The 19,715-nt window shown below is 57.2% G+C and overlaps 8 protein-coding genes across 8 annotated transcripts; 5 read left to right on the top strand and 3 right to left on the bottom strand.

Annotated features, from left to right (window-relative positions):
* Positions 1 to 137: 137 nt before the first annotated feature.
* Positions 138 to 2,545, bottom strand: B0H64DRAFT_375943 (uncharacterized protein; the record flags this gene model as incomplete). The annotated part of the gene is made up of 3 exons (XM_062802444.1): positions 138 to 211; positions 403 to 433; positions 779 to 2,545. The coding sequence occupies 3 exons, from the start codon at positions 2,543 to 2,545 to the stop codon at positions 138 to 140; spliced, it is 1,872 nt and encodes a 623-aa protein (XP_062656474.1).
* An 845-nt stretch (positions 2,546 to 3,390) lies between these two features.
* Positions 3,391 to 4,251, bottom strand: B0H64DRAFT_375942 (uncharacterized protein; the record flags this gene model as incomplete). Its single annotated transcript, XM_062802443.1, has 2 exons — positions 3,391 to 3,784; positions 3,842 to 4,251. The coding sequence occupies 2 exons, from the start codon at positions 4,249 to 4,251 to the stop codon at positions 3,391 to 3,393; spliced, it is 804 nt and encodes a 267-aa protein (XP_062656473.1).
* A 947-nt stretch (positions 4,252 to 5,198) lies between these two features.
* Positions 5,199 to 7,099, top strand: B0H64DRAFT_464794 (uncharacterized protein). The gene is made up of 2 exons (XM_062807637.1): positions 5,199 to 5,484; positions 5,556 to 7,099. Exons 1-2 carry the CDS (start codon positions 5,336 to 5,338, stop codon positions 6,880 to 6,882), a joined length of 1,476 nt encoding a protein of 491 aa, XP_062656472.1. The 5' UTR covers positions 5,199 to 5,335; the 3' UTR covers positions 6,883 to 7,099.
* Positions 7,100 to 7,316: 217 nt separating this feature from the next.
* On the top strand, positions 7,317 to 9,269 carry B0H64DRAFT_425752 (Alpha/Beta hydrolase protein; the record flags this gene model as incomplete). The annotated part of the gene is made up of 3 exons (XM_062805699.1): positions 7,317 to 7,367; positions 7,464 to 7,543; positions 7,688 to 9,269. The coding sequence occupies 3 exons, from the start codon at positions 7,317 to 7,319 to the stop codon at positions 8,844 to 8,846; spliced, it is 1,290 nt and encodes a 429-aa protein (XP_062656471.1). The 3' UTR covers positions 8,847 to 9,269.
* A 1,564-nt stretch (positions 9,270 to 10,833) lies between these two features.
* Positions 10,834 to 11,185, top strand: B0H64DRAFT_444267 (uncharacterized protein; the record flags this gene model as incomplete). The annotated part of the gene is made up of 2 exons (XM_062806769.1): positions 10,834 to 11,019; positions 11,096 to 11,185. The coding sequence occupies 2 exons, from the start codon at positions 10,834 to 10,836 to the stop codon at positions 11,183 to 11,185; spliced, it is 276 nt and encodes a 91-aa protein (XP_062656470.1).
* A 1,432-nt stretch (positions 11,186 to 12,617) lies between these two features.
* B0H64DRAFT_476579 (major facilitator superfamily domain-containing protein) lies at positions 12,618 to 14,752 on the top strand. Its single transcript, XM_062808161.1, has 2 exons — positions 12,618 to 13,073; positions 13,136 to 14,752. Exons 1-2 carry the CDS (start codon positions 12,826 to 12,828, stop codon positions 14,682 to 14,684), a joined length of 1,797 nt encoding a protein of 598 aa, XP_062656469.1. The 5' UTR covers positions 12,618 to 12,825; the 3' UTR covers positions 14,685 to 14,752.
* A 14-nt stretch (positions 14,753 to 14,766) lies between these two features.
* B0H64DRAFT_464784 (SGNH hydrolase-type esterase domain-containing protein) lies at positions 14,767 to 17,021 on the bottom strand. The gene is made up of 2 exons (XM_062807636.1): positions 15,139 to 17,021; positions 14,767 to 15,077 (listed from the first exon to the last, which is right to left on the bottom strand). The coding sequence occupies exons 1-2, from the start codon at positions 16,982 to 16,984 to the stop codon at positions 14,833 to 14,835; spliced, it is 2,091 nt and encodes a 696-aa protein (XP_062656468.1). The 5' UTR covers positions 16,985 to 17,021; the 3' UTR covers positions 14,767 to 14,832.
* Positions 17,022 to 17,726: 705 nt separating this feature from the next.
* B0H64DRAFT_434245 (uncharacterized protein) lies at positions 17,727 to 19,503 on the top strand. Its single transcript, XM_062806079.1, has 3 exons — positions 17,727 to 18,763; positions 18,829 to 19,147; positions 19,199 to 19,503. Exons 1-3 carry the CDS (start codon positions 18,131 to 18,133, stop codon positions 19,441 to 19,443), a joined length of 1,197 nt encoding a protein of 398 aa, XP_062656467.1. The 5' UTR covers positions 17,727 to 18,130; the 3' UTR covers positions 19,444 to 19,503.
* The last annotated feature ends 212 nt before the right edge of the window (positions 19,504 to 19,715 follow it).

Genomic DNA, 19,715 nt, shown 5'->3' with positions numbered 1-19,715 from the left:
TCCTCTCGGGTACCAAGTTCGGAGGATGTTGCTTCCTCCTGAGTCGGAATTCATGCGTGGCTGCTTTATCCGCCCGTGGTTGCCATTTTCGCAGGCATGATCACGCTTGGTCTTTATTTCGTAGGAGGCAAACTCTCTCATTGATAGACTGGGAAGGCGGGACGATACCGATGAGGCCCGGCCGTGAACGAAAGCAGCGCTTTCACCAGGGCTACAGAATGCATGTTCAAGCTTGGGTGGCGCGAAGAGCAAAGGAAGCCTGAGTGGCGGGCAAGGCACGATGGATTTCGGATCAAGAACCTTGCAATAGCCGACAACATCGTAACGCAAAGAAATACACTTGTGTCTAATTACTCCCCTGAGCCTATCCCCGATGATACAAGGCCGTAAAGCAAAACCCACCATCTTCATACGCCGAGTAATAGTCCTCATCCTGCTTGATGACACAAGATCCAAACCCCAAACTTCCTAGCAACCCACTCCCTTGAGTCTTCAGCACCACACCTTCCCCCCACCTCGGCGCCACCACGCGAACAACACCCTCCCCACCTCCCTCCCTAGGCATCCCTCCCTACCCTAGGTACCTAAGGTCATTCCTTCACGGACGACCACCCCTCCTCCGCCCCTCCCCCGCCAACACCCCCTTCCCCCTATCCTTCCCCACCACCCCCAACCCCCCAAACCGCCCCTCCCCCCCGGCCGCCTCAGCAGCAACCACCCCCCCGCCCTCCACAAACCCGGCAACGCCCCCCTCCTCCACCCCATACCCCACCCTCACCCCCGCCAGCTCGTTCGGCAGATACGTCTTGGCCGCATCGGTCCCCACAACCTCGCGCAGCCAGGCGGTCTGCGAGCTCTTGAGCAGCTCGCCGAGGTCGGCGCCGCGCATGACCGGGATGCTGAGCGTGGCGTGCAGGTGGCTGGTGTAGAGGGCGATGAGGAGGGTTAGGGTGAGGGTGAGGAGGGGCGGGATGAGGAGGAGGAGGGTGCGGGGGTGGGAGAGGCGGTGGGTGAGGGTTGTGGTGGTGAGGAGGAAGGGGGGTGGGGGTGGTTGTTGTTGTTGTTGTTGGCCCGGGGGGGTAGGGGATGAAGGGGAGGTGGTGGTGGTGGTGGCTTGGGCGAGGGCGCCGATGGCGAGGCGGATGAAGGTGGTGAGGCCGTGGGTGGTCCAGGTGTTGGGGGCTGTGGAGGAGGTGGTGGTGTAGGCTAGGGGGAGGCCGGTGGTGGTGGAGTTGGTGAACATGGGTTGGGTGCCGTCGACGCTGGTGCTGGTCATGAGCGGGGCGATGGTGAACCAGAGGAGGAGTTCGTTGAGACGGGTTTTGTTGGATGCGGCCGGACTGAAGGTGAGAGTGTCGGTCGAGGAGAGAGTGTGCAGGGTGCTTGTGTCGGCTGGTATGGGCATGTTTCCCACCGAAAGTGTATCGTCGACGGCCTCGATCTCCACGTCACAGGCCACCGAGGACACGCTAGTCAGGTTGCCAAGGATAAGGGGCGTCGTGCTGCCCCCTTCGATGGTGCCGTTGATCGCGGCAAAGATCAGGGTGGTTCGGGTGCGCCGGTCCGAGACAAACTCAAAGTCGTCTGCCCATACAGTCAATTGGGCCTGGGGACTGATCCAGACCTCGGCACTGCTGTCCTTCTCGCCGGCTTGGGTCGAGTTGTTGTTGGTGCGCGTCATATTTGTCAGGAAGGCGTTCCACCAGACGTTGTCCCTGTTCAGCTGTGCAACCTCGTGTGGACGGCACGAGATGGAGGATTGGAGCCGGACGGCATTGGCGGTGAAGCTCCCTCTCTCGTCCAGAGCCTCCCTATCGATATACCAGTCTCGGTATTCCGGCATAGGTTCAGTGGATGGGTCTGTCGCCCATGTGTTGTACTCGGTGAGGACTCGGACCATAACCGAGGTTGGGGGGTTGGTTTGAGCATAGAGCTCGCTGATGCCACCGCCGGGGGTGTAGTTGCCTGCGAGTTGGACTTGTTGCCAGCTGGGAGAATATGCGTGTCCAACAAGCGGAGGCGCGGAAAATGGGAGTAGCGTCACAACAAGGGCGCAGGCGAGGACAAATCCGGCTGCCAGCGACCTCACCGACATGATGGCTGCAGGGGATAACATGATCGATCCGCGAGTCGTCGATAAGTAGGCATTCAGCCCCTTGATGGTGAACGACTGTTTGTGAAGCAGCGGCCACACCGTTGCCTCGCACAACCCAAGAGCAGCATATGCCAATGCTACCATGCCAATTAGATAGACCATGGTGATGATGCCCTGAACTGTCCCTAGGTTCTCAATCGTCCATCTGTCGGCCATTCGGCAGTAGTTTGACCACTCCGGGCACTCGAACATCTGCTTGGTGACCTCGTTGGTGTAGACGATGGCAACGACGACGAAAATGATACCGGCCACTAGAGCGGCCGGAATCGAGATGTGAGTTGCAATGAACGGCCACCATCCAAGCCGTTTCGGCTTCGGGTGGGCGCCAAAGACAAAATCATGGTCTGAAGCGAGACGCCGGATATCTCGAGGGGTCGGAGAGCTCGCCATGTCTTCCAGTTCGAGGTGGAGGTACGGCAACGAGTGCTGTGATTCGAACTCTTCTTGGAAGACAGACCTGTGTGAGCGGGTCCTGGAGAGGGGAGGGAGGTGCGTCGACGACATGAGCCTGTTAGATTTGGAGCTCAGAGATGGGGAGAAGGAATTAGAGAACCATACCGCCCCCACCGCACACTCGTGGAGGACAGATGAAGGAAAAACACCAAGGTTCAGGTGCACTAAGTTCGGGACCCCAAGCAACTGCTGGCGGTTGTGCCCTATCGCTTGGGAATTTACGTGGCAGAAACGGAACCCAATGGCAATGGGTAATGTGCAGTAGCCAGGACGATGTGTTGCCTATGCACGTAACCCAATTCTCATCGCTAGGACCTATGGCCAAGTTGGGCAGCGCGCAATCAGGGCTCGCGCGCCAGATGCGTGTCCAGTTTGCAGCCAGTGAAGTTGGTCTCTTGCCCTGCGAATGCCCAATCGGCGTCCGGCCAAGTGGGCGTCTGTCACACGGCCGGTGATAGGCCGATGAGCTTCAAGCGCACAAACCATTATCTCGAGTTCGAATCATTTTAAGTCATTATGGCTGAAATCGGCACGGAATGATAGGGGCGGGAGGTTGAAGGCCAGTCCGCAGGACCAACGCGTTCGAGTTCATTATATCCAAAACATCTCATATCAACAGCCAGTTGTATCCCTTCTATCATGAGAACCGCAAGCGCCAGACGCCTTGCCTGACCAAAACCAAGCAACCGACACCAAATGAATGCAGCCGCGCCATGCAATGCAACTTCCAGCACCCCAACTCCATTTTCAGAACAAAACCACCCCGATGCCTCAACAACCTTTTAAACAGCCGAGCGCTGGTGCATCTCATAACCCTGCTGCTGCGGCTCATGCGCTTGCACCGGGGAAGCCGCCAGTGGCCGCGAGTCGTAGGTCGGCGCCGGGGAAAAGGTCTGCTCGCCGTACGGCGCCGGGGTGGAGGGGTAGCTTTGGCCGTTATAGGCGTTCGTCTGGGCGATGGCCTGTTGGTCGTAGTAGGCCACATTGTCGGTGCTATCCTGGCCATACTTTTGCTTCGGTGGGGCCGGGATGTTCGAGACAGCGGGGTAGCCCGTGTCGGCGACAAGGTTGTGCACCTCGGGGTTGTTCGCCTGCACATAGGTGCCGCGGAGCGAGCCTGTGCGGTGCTTGTGGTAGACGAACGAGGCATAGATGAGGAGGCCGAGGAAGGAGAGGCTGGAGTAGGGGTGTTAGTGCGCGCTTTGCAGGTTTGGCGGACAGATGTGGGCTTACAGGATGAGGACGCCGATTACAACGGAAAGGACACCGTTGCGGGGACCGGCCATGGTCAAGGCAAAGTTGACGATGTAGAAGATGCTTTGGGTGATGTTGACGCCGAGGAAGAATGGTGGGGTCAACCTCCGCCTGGCGCGCATGATGATGCAGACGATGTCGAGGATCAGGCAGAGGAGGATGATGACCATGATGACGCAGGAAACGGCCAGAACGGCGTCGTATTGGAGGGTCGTGTGGTACTCATCGTAGAGTCGTTCCACGTCGTCCTTGAAGACGCTGAGCCCGGTAATGACCAATGCGTACAAGCCGATCTGAACGAGCATGATGAGGATTCGAACAACCCAGAAAGGGATCAAAACGCGCTTGAGAAATGGCGACGAATCGCCGACGATGTACGGGCGCGACATGGTTGCGGGATGTCGGGAAGTGCTTGCTTGAAGGTCGGGCGGAGGTGTCGAGATGTCGAGATATCGAGATGTCAGACTCCCCCCTCCCCCTCGACGGTGGGCTGGCGCGCCTTGTTAAATGGCAAGTGGGAATTTCCCACCCCCTGTCGGGCTCTGGCACTCTTCACGATCCCTCGCGGCAGGACCAATCAGTGGGTTTGTGGTTTCTCCATGAGCAACATGGCTGCGCTGAGCCCAGTAGGGCAAGCCCGGGTGTCAGACTTGGCAAGTCCCCATGGCAAGGCTTAATTGGCCTAGCAAGGGCGAACTGGGGCTGAAAATCTTGGTGCCTGTGCCCCCGTGTCTAGCGCCAAAATATCGAGGTAGGCAGGCACGGCAGCCACGCCGTATCTGGAGCTATCTGAGCTCAGCCCCAAGAGACAGGGACAAGCGGTGCAGACATCTGTCAGCATGCTCGCAGCATGAATGCCACCCTTGAATAATCGACCTACAAAGGGAAAAGTCAGGGATGGGTTTTGCTTCGTTTGGCGAGCTTGGAATTCGTAACCTTTTCTCGTCCCGGCGCAGCAGAGGCGCCTGCGCCAGCCAGCCTTAAAGCTTAAAATGCGGGTTTTCCTGTTCGTGCCACTTGGACGCTGCGGGGGCGCATCATCAAAATGAAGGTGAAGATTGACGAGGAAGAGAGTGCCAGTGTTAGAATTCCCTGACAAGAGGTGAGATGCGCTCGGGCTTTTGGCTAGCTTGGGAGGCAGTTGCAGCGCGGAACCGTCATGTCCATGGCGCCAGTGGTGGAAGTTGGTTCCTTGATGTAAATTCGGCTAGGCTCAGTGCCGTGTCGCGTCAAGCAGGTCCACATGGAAGTTGCGTGCCCTGCGTGCCCGCCCTGCAGACCCCGGTCGGGGGGTTACACAACGACGTCATCATCCCATCCGACCTGCAACTCGGAACACAACCCCCAAGTTGGCTGTTATTGAGTTTAACTTCAAAAACAAAACAACACTTAGCGCATCCTGATATCGAACCTACCTGTCCAACGCATAGGTACTACGAACTCCCAAAGCAATCCCGAATCACTTAACAAACCATGGCCGAAGTAGCAGCAGCGGCAATCGCAGCCGAACAAGTCGTGGCAACAGGCGTCGAAGCAGCAGCAGCCGTCGCCATCGCGACCCCGACCCTACCCCTCAAAATCGCACTCACTCACCTCCCAAACCCAGCGCCAGAAGGCTCACCGTATGCCCTCCCTCTTCCCCAACCCCTTTTCACTTAGGCAGTCCCCCAAACTAACCCCCCCACCCCCGCAGCCACCCCGCCCTCTCCCGCTCGCACCACACCCTCACCGTCCTCCGCAACAAAGCCTACATCTTCGGCGGGCTCGACCCCTCCCGCACCCTCTGCCCCCCCGGCATCCACACCATCACCCTCCCGTCACAACCCACCGCAACCGACCCCGCCAGCGCCGCCGCCGCAGCACCCGCACCCACCACCACCACCACCGCCAACCCCACCACCGACAACATCACCGACAACACCACCGACTACAGCACCGCCTACACCTGCTACCCGCCCTTCCCCCTCCAAGACGCCACCACCGGCGAGACGCTCCTCCCCACCCCACGGGCAGGGCACGCCGCCTGTGCGAGGGGCGATCGGTATGTGCTTGTGCACGGCGGGTGGGGGGCGGATGGTCGCGCGGTGGAGGAAGGCGGGTGTATCTGGCAGTGGGATTGTGAGGGGCTGAGCTGGGGGAAGCTGAGGGGGGATTCGCAGCTTGGGGTGGGGGCGATGAGGGGGAGGTGGGGGCATTGGATGTTTGCGGATGATGGGGGGGAGGAGGGGTTTTTGGTTGTTGTTGGGGGGAGGACGACTGGCGCACCGCGGGGTGGGGATGGTGGTGGTGGTGGTGGTGAGGGTGAGGGTGAGGGTGAGGGTGGGGAAGAGGGGGTTGAGCGGGAGGCGTGGATGTACGATTTCCACTCCATGGTGTGGACTGCGCTGCCGAGGATGCCTGCGACGCCGTTGGCTGCTGCGTACGCCGGTGGGAGGGTGTATATCATCTCGCAGGATGGGGATGGTGATGTCGGCTTGGGCGGGATGGTGCACTACCTTGATATGAAGGAGTCGGCGTTAGAGAGGGCGCAGCCGGGTGCGTTGGTGTGGGAAAGTGTCAGCTTCCCGGCGAATCCGCTTGCTCCGGGACCCAAGCCGAGGGCGGGCGGGGCATTGGTGCCGTTGAGTACGGGGCACGGTCGGAAATATCTCGTGTACCTGTTTGGATGCTCAGAGGAGGAGGAGGGGGCGGAAAGGGAATACTTCTCGGACATCTGGACGTTGCAGCTACCGACGCATGGGCGCAGCGCGGCTGCGATCAAGGACAAAATTAGGGAGAAGTTGCCTCGTACGGAATCGGGGGAGTTCAGGTGGGCGGAGGCTGAGATCGTTCCCACGGAGCAGATCACGGGTGAAGGGAAGATGCATCCTGGGCCGAGAGGCTTGTTTGCTGCGGATTCGTGTTTGAACGGGCAAGGGGTTGTGATGTGGGGTGGGACGAATGCCAAAAGGGAAGAGGAAGGCGATGGATGGGTGTTAAGGTTGGCGCATGGGTATGCGGACAACGACCGCTGGGAGTGAGCGTGGAGGATGGAACTCCGAGTGTGGTCGGACCTTCAGTATTTATTCTGGGCTAAAATCCTCACTAAAATGAACGCCAAAAGCTTCCACCACGTGGGTGTGGCCTCACTGCGACCGCCAAGCGCCCACCTGGAACCCAAAACGCCGGTGCGACCCGGATGCTTTTCCATTGGTGCATTTTTGTTCCATTTCCCACTTCCCCAGCTTCTCGAGTCCGAGCCCGTCCATCCGATGGGCTCCAAAGAAAATAAACAATGTTCTCAAATCCGCGCAGCTACCCCTGAATCGCGACCATGATGCGAGGGGGGCAGCAACATCATGTAGTGGTATAAAACCCGCCGTGATTAGTATTTGGCCAGGTTTGGGAAGGGAAGTCAGCATCACCAATCGACCTTGCGAAGTCTCTAACAAGTAACCTCGCACCGTCGTACAAGATGCGGGCCGACTTGGTTGCCCTTCTCACCGCGTCCGTTTTTGGACATGCGGTAGATGCGCGTGCGTGTGATGGCGACCTCACCGTGAATACCCAAGGGGGCGTGATACACGGTACATTCGACGATGCCACGCCTGACGTTCGTCAGTTTCTCGGCATCCCCTATGCCCGCCCGCCCGTGGACGACCTCCGGTTTGCGCCACCCCAACCGGCGCTACCGTTCGGGGAGTTGGATGCGAAGGAAATGACTCCCAGCTGCATGCAATACGCCAACACCGTCCCCAATATCCAGACCCACGAGGTCCTCGAGTACAACCTCGGTGGCCTGAACGGGTCCACAGGGCCCATCAGCGAGGACTGCCTGACCCTCAGCATCTGGGCGCCGCGTGGCAAGGCAAAGAAGGACCTCCCGGTCATAATCTTCTTCTACGGGGGAGCATTTAGCGCCGGCGGCACCAACGCACCATACCTCATCCCAGCGGAATGGATACAACGGACCCAAGAGCACATCGTCATCTCCTTCAACCACCGAGACAACATCTTCGGCTACACCAACGCCGCCGGCCAACCTCCAGACCAGCAAAACCCCGGTCTCCTCGACGCCCGCCTCGCCATCGAATGGGTGCGCGACAACATCGGCTCCTTCGGCGGCGACCCGACACGCATCGGCCTCTGGGGCGAGAGCTCGGGCGCCATTATCATCGCCTACTACAGCTACGTCTACCGCGACGACCCCATCGCCAACAGCGTCATCCTCGACTCGGGCAACGAGTTCATCGACGTCCTCAGCCACGACCCGACCCACGCCAACTTCACCTACGTCGCCTCCGAGCTCGGCTGCGGCAACCTGTCCCCCACCGACGAACTCGCCTGCATGCGCCAGGTCGACGCCTCCGCCATCAACGACTTCATCAGCACCTACGCCGCCGCCGGCCACACCCCACCGGTCTTCTTCTCCGCCACCGTCGACAGCACGACTGTCTTCGCCAACTACACCACACTAGCCCAGGCCGGCCAGATCGCGCGCTTACCCGCCCTCATCGGCAGCAACGCGCAGGAGGGCGTGTCCTTTCTCCCGTACGACCCCGACAGCGTCGACCAGGCCCTCGCTGACCAAATGACGGCCGCCTTCTTCTTCTGCCCGACCTACCAGGCGGCGCGGGCGCGCGTTGCCGCGCATGGCGGGGAGGTGCCGGTGTACCGGTTTGTGTACTCGGGGAACTTTACGAATGTGAGTCCCAAGCCGTGGATGGGCGCCTATCATGGCGCGGAGATGCCGCCGGTTTTTGGGACGCATAGCCTGTTTCGCGGGGAGTCGAGTGAGTTGGAGTGGGCGACCAGTCGGGCGATGCAGGACGCGTGGGTGGAGTTTGTGGCGACGGCCGGGGAGCGGATGGTGACGGTGGAGGGGTGGGATGCGTGGAGGGAGGTGGATGGGGGCAGGGTGGTGGAGTTTGGGAATGGGGTGCCCGCGCGGTTGATGGATACCGCGGAGATGGAGGAGCAGTGTCGGCAGCTGGGGCTGAGCTGAGAGGATTGTCGAGGTTGGGTTGGGATTGTCAGGACTATCCGGAGATGATAGGATCAGAGCTCGTTGTATCCGGGGATGGAGGAACAATATCGGCAGCTGGGGCTGGGTGGATTACCTTGAGACGACAGGGTCAGAGCTCGGTTGTGTTCGGGGATACGGCAGCAATGTCCGCAGCTGGGGTTGCCTACGTTGAGTTAGGATTGCCATGGTAATCTATCCAGAGATGATACTAGTAGGATAGGAGCCGGTCGTACCTCGTATCCAATCCTATCAGGTGTTCGTTGCCCTGTGGTCTTTGACAAACGCCACGATTTGCGTCAAGGCAACGGGGATAGTAATGATTCGCGCGTACACGTACTGCCTTTGGTTGATTGTATGTACCTCGAAACTCGGGGATGGATACCTGAAGGTTGGCTCAAACTGTTACGCAATCAATACGCGAATTCTGACGGTGGCAATTCCCTGGCAAATAGAGACACTGACCTATAATTCCTAACGGGGTACGGCCAGGTACCTCGGTACCGAGGTATTGCTTTGGCGAACATCATGTGCCAAGAGGGTTGAAGAACCCGTCTCTTTGGCTGAAAGGTAAGGCAACCTGTCGACATCGGAATGAGAAACGCTCAACCGGGTTCTAACAGGTGGCGGGGAGACCGGCGAGCCACAAGCAGAATGGCTGAGGGTGATCATCTTGCTTCCATCAAAGTATGGTTGATCATGGCACTCAAATGGGAGAACAAACGAGAAGGAGTTTCAGTGAGATCAGACTGATCGGTCGATGAACTCATCAAACTTACTACGGCACTGTGTCGAGACCTAGTTGCAACATCTCTTTCACAGACACGTCATCTGTAGACATGGACCGCGCAGTTTGATTCTGTGCTCCATGAGATGCTGCCCAGTTACTGTATCGGGCGAATCCTGTCAGCGCTACTGCAGACCTCTCCCGACCCGTACCATGCCACAAAAACGGGGAAGCTTTCCGGTAGAGATCGTCGCGTGACTTGGGGGCCGCAGTTCATAAAAGTTGTCATATTCGACGAGACGAAGGGAAATACCGGCGGTGTGCGGGAGACTGCTCTCGTCATGTCGTTGTAAATGTACACAGGACACTGCCTGAATGCATCCCGTTTGATGGATGCCGCTTTGAGAAATGAGTGAGAGCTCATGTTAGAGCCAGATGACAAGGTTCAGCGAAGATCGATTCTCAGCCACTGGACTTATGCAGCCTCCTTCATCGGGGGGCAAAAGAAAGACAAGAGACCAGCGAACGAATTGAATGAGACACAATGCTCCAATTTTACAAAATGCTGATGCTTTGTAAATGGGAAGCGCACGAAAGTGCCTATTCTGGTATCATGAAGTAGAATGCTCACGCCACTCTATTGGAGACTTCTGATTCGTTCCCTGATATGTTGTGATTCGGCCAAGGAAGACTCTGAGCAGATTGGCCAGAGGCCAATAATTATTATGCATTGCTTTGCATTGTTTGGTTCCCGGGGCTGGATTTGGTTGACTCAGGGGCTTCATAGCCATCGGCTGCGCACTGCCCGACTGTGTCTGGGGTGGACTGCTTACACAGTACGCAACGTCACCAGCCGATCTCTACTTACGTGATACCAATCATCGTGTGCTGGCGGACATCGCGGCTTGAGAGAACCTGGAAGGAGAACGCTGGTCTCTTGTTACTGGGTGCTCTGGTGACGGACGTGACATGAGAAGGATTTCGTGGCTTCTCATCCGCCATGAGCCGGAGATGGTCTGGTCGGAAGGATGGAACAGAGTCCTTGCCAGGTGAAGGGCATGAAGTCCGTGACAACCCGGACGAGGACAGGGCGGACGGCAGAATCTGTGTCTCGAAGAAATATAAATACCCGAAGACCTCTCCTCCAGATAGCCAGGACTTTTGGTCATCAAGCCTCTCTCCACACTCACCTTCACCTACAACCAACAACTTTCCAGCAATACCAACACCGCACTTTTCAAAATGAAGGTCTCCGCCATCGTCTGCACCCTCATGGCCGCCGTCGCCGTCACTGCCTCGGCCGCCCCCAAGATCCAGGCTCGCGACACCTGCGGCGCCGGCTACGGTGGCGACCAGCGCCGCACCAACAGCCCGTGCAACTCCTCCAACGGGGACAGGCACTTCTGCGGCTGCGACAGAACCGGTGTGGTACGTCTATAAACCCACCCAAACTAGACCCCAGTCTATAATGACCACCGAGCCGATACTAATCTTTGTGCAACAGGTCGAGTGCCGCGGAGGCACCTGGACTGAGGTCGAGGACTGCGGCTCTTCCACCTGCCACGGCACCAACCAGGGCGCCGCCGTGTGCTAAATTCCAAGGCACCAAGCACATCGTCCACATGGCTGAACTGGCCAAGTATGTTTATCCAATCCCTTGCCATCATTCAGGCAGTATGTTAATGGCACCTTGGCTGACATCGATCTCGGGTAACAGGTCCAGTGGTGAATTTACCTTGGAAAGGGGCGACATTCTGGGAAGATTCAACATCAACTAAATGGAAATCTCTTTCTGGGAAGACATCACTTCTGCTCCAGCTCAGTCGAGGACACTCATGTTTCGTTATGAGATAGATAGCTCGCAAATTCTCACGTAACTATTGGCCAACTCATTCATTACCCAACTATAGTTGTGAAGTTGTGCTGGTCTGCTTCTGGCGCCGTGAACGTCTCTTCATGTGGCTACCTCGATACTCTATGTGCTAGACCACACGGGGTTACTCCCATACGTTTCACAACTCGGCAGTTTCTTGCCCCGTTCCAGAGGGTTTGCCGTACTTCTAAAATATTTGTTCGCAATGGTCCCCGAAAGACCGTGGAGTTGGGGGGTGGAAGAATGATCCGTCATGCCCGCTTACATCGGTACAAAGCATCGTTTTCGATCGAATGTTTTGTTTTGTCCCGACTCCGGTCTTGCCAACATCAGGTGATTTACTCGTGGAGTGTTTGCGTTGTTTACTTCTCGGCTTCTGCTTGTCGTCATGCTGTTTTTAAAAACATACTTTTTGAATTATAGATCTCCCCCTTCTTAGACCACTAATGTGTCATGGCCTCGCCCCCCCTTATACAACCACAGTCCCAACCATCACCCCTGGGGCCCTATTCTTGATTCCCTCGGAGATGTGAACGGGGGTAGCTGGAGCACAGGGCGGCGAACGGCTCAAAAAGGAATCGCCGAGATTCAGGCACAACGTTGTGCGGCCCACTGCTGTCCCGCAAAGGATGCCTTTGACGTACTTCGCACCCGGCCAAATCCGCCATGAAGTACCGATATCGCACACAGCGCCAGGGGTAAGTGGCGACGGCATTGCCAAGAGAGATTATCAGATTTTTCTGAACAAGATTGATAAAAGCCTCAGTGGGCCTACCCCACCCCTCCAACGGGCCATCCTTCCTCTTGGGTCATGATCTTGGAGCCAACCCGGCGTTCCGGCATTCATATCGAGCTTCTCGCGCCGTGATTGGCATCGGGCTCCGGTATGGATGAGGTGCGCAATGTGCATTTCCCGGCTATGCCACGCCATGCACGGGATGTGATGCGGGTTGCAGGATCTCTGATCTCCCGCCATGAGCCAGGTACATGTAATCAAGCATCCGACGCAGTGGTTACTTGTAACTTGTACGATGGAACCTGGAAATGGGAACCCGACCCGAACCTGCATCTCGCTTTTCGGGTGCAACACCGAGCAGGCGCGGGTCCTGCTGTCCCACCATCCATCCACGCCATCCCACTCTCGAGGTCCCCACCTGCCGCGAATGCAACACCAGACGTGATAAAAAAAGGGTTGTCCCCTTGTCGATCCCTCGAGTGAATCGCCCCCTCACCCTCTCTCCTTCTCGACTTCCCCCTTGGACCAGCCTTCAACGCCAGCCCTTTTCAGAAACCCATTGCGGTAGCTCTCACCTGGACGTCTCGTCACCATTGGTATCACTTCTCAGCATCCGTTTATCACCATGATGAGAGGGCGTCTTGCCGCCCTGGTCAGGCCACAGGAAGCGCCGGTCGTCGAACAGGAAGTGTCACACGAGAAGGTTGCTACCGACAAGGAAGCCCACATCACCGCTAAGGATACGCCGCAGTCCCCCTCAGATGCCGACCATGACTCGGATGCCATTTCTCTGGACGCCCAGGCCGGCATTCAAGATGTCCAGGCCCTGGCCAAGGTCTGGACAAAGTCCAATCTCATTCTCGCCTATGTTACGTAGGTACTTGGAGTCGGAGAACGAAAATGATCTATTGCTGACGTGCTGCCTCCTGGACCAGAATCTGGTGCATCTTCTTCATCGACACTATGCAGCAGGGCATGTCGACCACCCTGACGCCTTACGTAACGAGCGAATTCAAGAGCCACTCTCTGACCGCCGCTACGAGCGTGTTTTCCAGCCTCATCGGTGGACTCTTCAAGCTTCCCCTCGCCAAGATCCTGGATATCTGGGGTCGCCCACAAGGCTTCGTTATCATGATGACCAGTTTGACCATCGGGCTAGCCATGATGGCCGGTTGCAACAATGTTGAGACATATGCCGCCGGTCAGGTGTTTTACTGGGTTGGCTACAACGGCGTCTCATACACTATTTCCATCTTCATAGCCGATACATCGGCGCTCAAAAACCGGGCCTTGATGTTCGCATTCGTCTCTTCGCCCTACATCATCACCGTGTGGATCGGTGGGCCGTTGGCGGACGCCTTCTACCACGGGCCAGGCTTCCGATGGGGCTTTGGCGCCTTCGCCATCATCACCCCTGCCATCTGCTCACCGCTGCTCATCCTATTCTACATCAACTACCGCAAAGCCCATAGGATGGGCCTCATCCCGGAACGGAAGAGCGGCCGTACCTGGGCCCAGTCAGTCAAGTATTACGCCATCGAGTTCGACGTGGTCGGCCTTCTGCTCATCACTGCCGGCTTGGCCCTCTTCCTCCTGCCATTCAACCTCTACGCCCAACAGGCCGAAAGATGGAGGTCGCCGATGCTCATCGCCTTCTTCGTCGTCGGCGGCGTGCTCATCATTGCCTTCGCTCTGTACGAGAAGTTTGTCGCGCCCAAGACCTTCATCCCTTACGAGTTGCTCATGGACCGTACCGTCATGGGCGCCTGTATTCTTGCTGGCGTGCTGTTCATCTCATTCTACATCTGGGACAGCTACTTCCCCTCCTTCCTGCAAGTCGTCAACGGCCTCGACATGACCAAATCGTCTTACGTTGTCAACATCTACAGCCTGGGCAGTTGCTTCTGGGCACTCGTCGTCGGCTTTCTCATTCGCGTCACTGGCCGCTTCAAGTGGCTTGCCCTCTACTTCGGCGTGCCAGTCACGATCCTCGGTGTCGGCCTCATGGCACACTTCCGCCAACCGGACGTAAACATTGGATACATCGTCATGTGCCAGATCTTCATCGCCTTTGCGGGAGGAACATTGGTCATCTGCGAGCAGATGGCCGTCATGGCGGCTACCACCCACCAATACATCGCCGTCGTCATTGCCATCGAATCCATGTTTTCCAACGTCGGCGGTGCCGTCGGGTCGACCGTGGCCGGTGCCATTTGGAACAGCGTCTTCCCCCAGAAACTGGCCGAGCACCTCCCACAGGAATCGCTGGGCAACCTGACCACCATCGTTGGCTCGCTCGAGACACAGCTATCGTACCCCATTGGCTCGCCTACGCGAACGGCTATTCAGCATGCATACGGCGACGCGCAACGGATCATGATCATTGCATCTACGGTGATCCAGGTCATTTCCATTGTGTCGGTTGTTGTGTGGCGCGACATCAAGGTGAAAGATTTCAAGCAGGTAAAGGGGCTGGTTGTGTAAGTCGTGTCGTGGAGGGTGGTACCTGCATATGGGACTGGCGGTGGTGATGATACCCAGAATAATGAAGCGAATATAACATATTGTTTGATTGAAAAGCGTGGATGAGAGCAACTACACACTGGAGATCGTGCGCAAGCATACGTCGTTGTTATGCCCCTGAATCTCCGCCACACCCGTGAGTATCCCCACCCACCGAACTCACGACCTTGTTGTTCCTGTAGCATCTGTTGCTCACAAACACCGGCGTCCTGAACGTCACTTTCCACTCCATCCCGTTGGCGTCGGGCTGGTCAAAATACTCCCAGTGCCACTTCGACACGCCGAGACCAAGACATCCCTTGGACTGGGGCAACAATGTCTCTTGACCCCAATCCCAGCTGCTAAAGCCAGCGCCTGTGGAACTGTCAGTACGAGAAAGCAAACGAACGGTGCGAAGAAGCGGGGAGATACGTACCATACATCTCGAAATCACTAAACAAGAACTTATACTTCCCCTTACACTGCCCATTCGGCGCCGTCATCAAGTTCCGATTCCTCCTCGGGCTCAAGTCATACGTATACTCTCCCTTCTTCCACCTGCCCCCAAACTTCCAATTCATCGGATTATCGCTATCCCCCGCATCGCACCCATGCACCACCTTCGTAAACGCCTCCACGCACTCCTCCCGATTCACCACATCCACCTCCCCGCCATCCAAAATAAACTCCATCTCATCCGGCGTCCCCTCATGATACACCTTACTCCTTCTCCAATGCGTATACCCACCCCCGGGCCCCTCCACACCCGCACAAAAATCCTTCAGATTCGCATCCGCCCGATCCGCCGTCACGAACGCCGCCCTCCCACCCCCTCTCCAACAACTAAACTCCTCGCCTACCTCACAAACCTCGGGCGCCGCCCCCAACACCCCGGCGCGCAGGTCCATCGTCTTGGCGATCGCAAAGGAGGCGATCGCGTTGTGGCCGAGCTCGTTGGGGTGGAAGATGCGGCCGAAGAAATCGGGGAGGAGGGCGCCGAGGCTGGGCAGCCAGCTGTGGGAGTCGGAGGGGCAGCCGGGGACGGCGGGGGCGCGTGGGTTGAGCATGTGGAGGGCGGCGGCGCGTGGGTTGGGCGAGTGCCAGAGCGAGGTGCGGTAGATGGCGCGGTTTATGCCGTGGGAGTCGGTGTCGGGTGGGGGTGGGGGATGGTGGAGGGTGCGCAGGCGGGCGGCGAGGATGGGGTCGATTTCTTCGAGCGAGGGGTCTGAGAGGGGGGGTTCGGTCATGGTGGTAGTGCCGTTGGGGTGTTCGAGGTGGAGGTTGTCGTCGTCGTCGTCGTCGCGCTTTTTGAAGGGGAGGGGGGAGCGGAAGAAGGTCTTGCGCGTGTCGGGCTTGAAGAAGAGGAGGTCGGGCTGCCGTCGGTCGGGGTAGGCTCCTGATGACGCCGGCGAACACATCTGGCCGTCGACGCCTTCGCTTGGCCAGGGGTCCCAGTTGGAGAAGCCGATCTTGTAGTTGACTTCGTCGGCGACATCGTGCACAACCTCACGGATTAGATCGTTGAGGCCTGCGGTGAGCGTGTTGAAGCGCTGACGACGCGCGATGGTCAGGGGTAGCGGCGTGGACCGGATCCCGAGCCATGTGTAGCCGACCCAGGGGAAGAGGCCCCAGTCCTGGTCTGTGGCGCATTTCTCGTCGTTTGTGTTGAAGAATTGCGCGTAGCTGTTGTACACCACGATGCCGTTGCTGGCCATTTTGGAGTCGAGCGCGAGTAACATCTCCTTGATGTTGTTGCGCATGATATTCTGTAGGTTCTCCTCGGCCTTCTGCAGGATGGCGTTGCACGTCGCCTCGTCGTAAAACGCCAAGACGATGCAGTCTTTGATGATGTCCACTAGACACAAGTCGTTTCCGCCGGCCGTTAGCGTCACCAGATCCAGGTTCCCCTGCAGGCTGTTGATCTGGTTGAAGATCTGCCAGGTCTGGTCACCCGTGCAGGCGGGATACTGGAAGCTCTCGATGGATGCCCCAACATACTGCCGCATCATCATCGGATAGGAAAGGTCGTAGCGGGAGCATGTCCAGTCATTGAAGTTGTGGAAAAGCCCACCCAGCTGCTCGCCGGAGCCTATGCCTGCACTGTAACTGTCTCCGATAGCTGCAAAGCGGCGAACCCACGTAAAAGACGCGGGATCCGAGGCACCTTGCCGTGTCTCGAGCGCATCACGCGGTGTGTAGTTGGCATTGTTGCGCGGGATGGATAGGGCAGTTGCGAGGGTGACGGCGAAAGAGAGTGAAACGAGCGACGAGAGAGAAAACATGGTGAAAGACGAGTGAGGGTGTCTTCTCGTCTGCCAGCGACCGGCTGGCCCAGAGACGCCGTAGGTCGAGCGAGAGGAGTGTAATATGAGATGAAAGGAACGGAGTGGACAGAAGACCCTATGATGGCAACCTCAAAAGGGGTGGCATAAAGGGGTTTTGCCTGATGTAATCGGGTGTGGGTAAGATTGGGCAAAGTCATGGTGAGGTATCCCCTATGATCACATATCTTAGTCCACATCACATCCCGCACTTCCGAACCCAGGCTCGCCGCGGTCCCAGTGCATTGCTCGGTTGGTGAACGCAGCCTCCGAAGAATCTCACGAATTCGTTCAGTCCCCCCACTGGTCCTTTCTCAGCACCCATCGCCGCGCTACTACGTCGTGGAAAGAATGGACACAGTGCTCAGATACGGTGTTACCATCTAAAGGAGAACCCACGATACTCGGCCGGTGTAGTGGTGAGATGGAGTGGTGGGATTAGGCAGAGGTTTTCGTGAGAAGGATCACGCATCCACCTTCACGACTTTGGGAAAGCAAAACGAGCATGAAATCGCTAGTTCCATGCGGGTATGCAAAGTGTATGTCCCTGCGGAAGGCTAGCTCGTTGTCCCGCGCGGGAACATGCATGAACATGTACCAGTACCTCCTGCACAACCCCTGTCCGTTCCTGCAGCTGGGTGATATTGTAGCAACGCCATCTTTCCACTCCGAGATGGGAGTGAGATTATAGCGCCGCGTTTGGGCAACACGATGGAGCTACAACAGTCAGCGACTCACGGCTGCGTCGATGATTAGTATACCATTGGGTTTGGCACACTCACTATTAGTCTATTCTCCATGTCGTCGTCGCGTGACGGCGTCGAGTTTGGATCAATCTCCGATATCCGCCAATGCAAGGCACGCTGCAGAACGGGAGCCGCAGTGGAGGTGCGCTGATTCAGCGCGCTCGTTTTGGTCAGCTCGGGACGTCAGGCGATACCCAGAGAAATGAAGGTATTCGGTTACACGGACTAACTTGGCCAGGGGGGAAGTTGTATTGGACTCTCGAGCAAGCACGTTGAAGAGTCTTCAACCTCTGGACCCTGAGGCGAGCTCATCGGCTCCTGTCGTCCCGGCTTCTCAAACTTTTGCCTCCTGATTTCGAGAATGTTGTTCTCGAAGACCACGATCCTCTCCCTTCTCGCTGTGACCGCCGTCGACGCGGGAAACCGTGCGTGGGAGCCTCCCATTCACTACGCCAAAGCGGCCATCGCCTCTCGGGATCTGTCCGGCGTCAACAACATCTATTTCAACGGAACCAATGTCTCGTCTCATCACCAGGCTCACCAGAAGCGCTTCTTCGGCCTCAGCAACCCGGCCACCACCGGCGCGTATCCCCGTCTCTGGCCCAACGGCAACATCGATGCGTGTTTTGAGCAGCGAAGCCATCTCCATCAAGGGGTCAACAAACCCACCCGGCAAATATTATACGACAACCTCATCACAGCACGTGAGCTATGGCGTCAAGCGGGCTTGGAGGACAATAACGGGAAATTCCGGTTCAACATACTGCCAGACGATGACGCCGGATGCGAGCGGAACCAGCGTTCAACGCACTTGCTCATCATGTACGCCGGGGAGAACAACCGCAAGATGAGCACGACTGTGGGAGTCGACTCCCCGCAAGCCGCCCCCGAGAGCGATCGCCCTGACAGCGAGCTCGGGCCGGTGATGACGCTTAGCGATGTGATCGATATCGGTATGGGCAATGTAGTGGCTAATTATGCGCATGAAATGGGGGTAAGTGACCATGCCAGGCATCCATGTGACATGACCAAGGCTGACCACGATTGCCAAACTTACAGCACTCATGGGGCCTTCACCACGAGCATCAAAACCCCAAATGGTGGTCCGAGACTTTCACCGGCGTCGAACGTGCAAATTACTTCTTCGGCGAGGAAAACTTCCATTGCACAAATCTCCGGGACTACGCTACCGTCATGGCCCCTTACGACGGCCAACCAGACTACATAAAGAATGCTTACAAGAATGAAATTTGCCGCGACCGCAGCAAAGCCAGCAGGGCCAAGTTTGCCGGCGGCTTCAACTATGTTCCCATCACAGATGAGCCCGGCACCATCGATGACGAACGGAATGAGCCGGACTGGGAGTCGATTATGCTCTGTGAGTGATGTTGGTATTGAACGCTCAACAAATTCCTAACTGTGTCATCAGATCCCAGTAACGCTGGAGGCAGGGTTGATGCATCTGGTCAGAAGCTGAACGTCCTCACGAAGCGTAATGGGGACTTGATCGATCCTGTGTCCAAGCCGAGTAGGCGCGATATCGCCGGCCTCAAGAAGATGTATGGCGTCAAGACGAGCTTCTTCGCCAAGCTCCTCAATGACAAGAGCAACCCGCTCAGGAATATGTTTGACGGAATCAGGAAGAAGGACCGGGACTCGGGCTGTTCCTCTTAGGTTATGAATCTTGGTAACAGACGTAAAGATATGGCAAATATAGGGCGATGGAAGAGTAATGGAAACGCGCGAGGTAGTGCTGTTCTGTTGGCTTTTGGTGCAGTCCTATGACCGTACATACCTACTGAATGAACCTTTTCCCATATGTCGGTGGACTATGCCAACATGAATACGAAGGCGAGGGTCCAATGAATATACGTGAAAACCAAGAAAAGACTGAAGACGGAAAGGTGTGAATCCCCAAGAGTTGGGGTTTGGGACGGTATGAGCAG

This window comes from Chaetomium fimeti (genome assembly GCF_033439085.1).
Source record: "Chaetomium fimeti strain CBS 168.71 chromosome Unknown B0H64scaffold_6, whole genome shotgun sequence".
Taxonomy (NCBI): Eukaryota; Fungi; Ascomycota; class Sordariomycetes; order Sordariales; family Chaetomiaceae; genus Chaetomium; species Chaetomium fimeti.
Note: the sequence above shows the minus strand (reverse complement) of the source record. Positions and strands in the feature narration are given on the sequence as shown.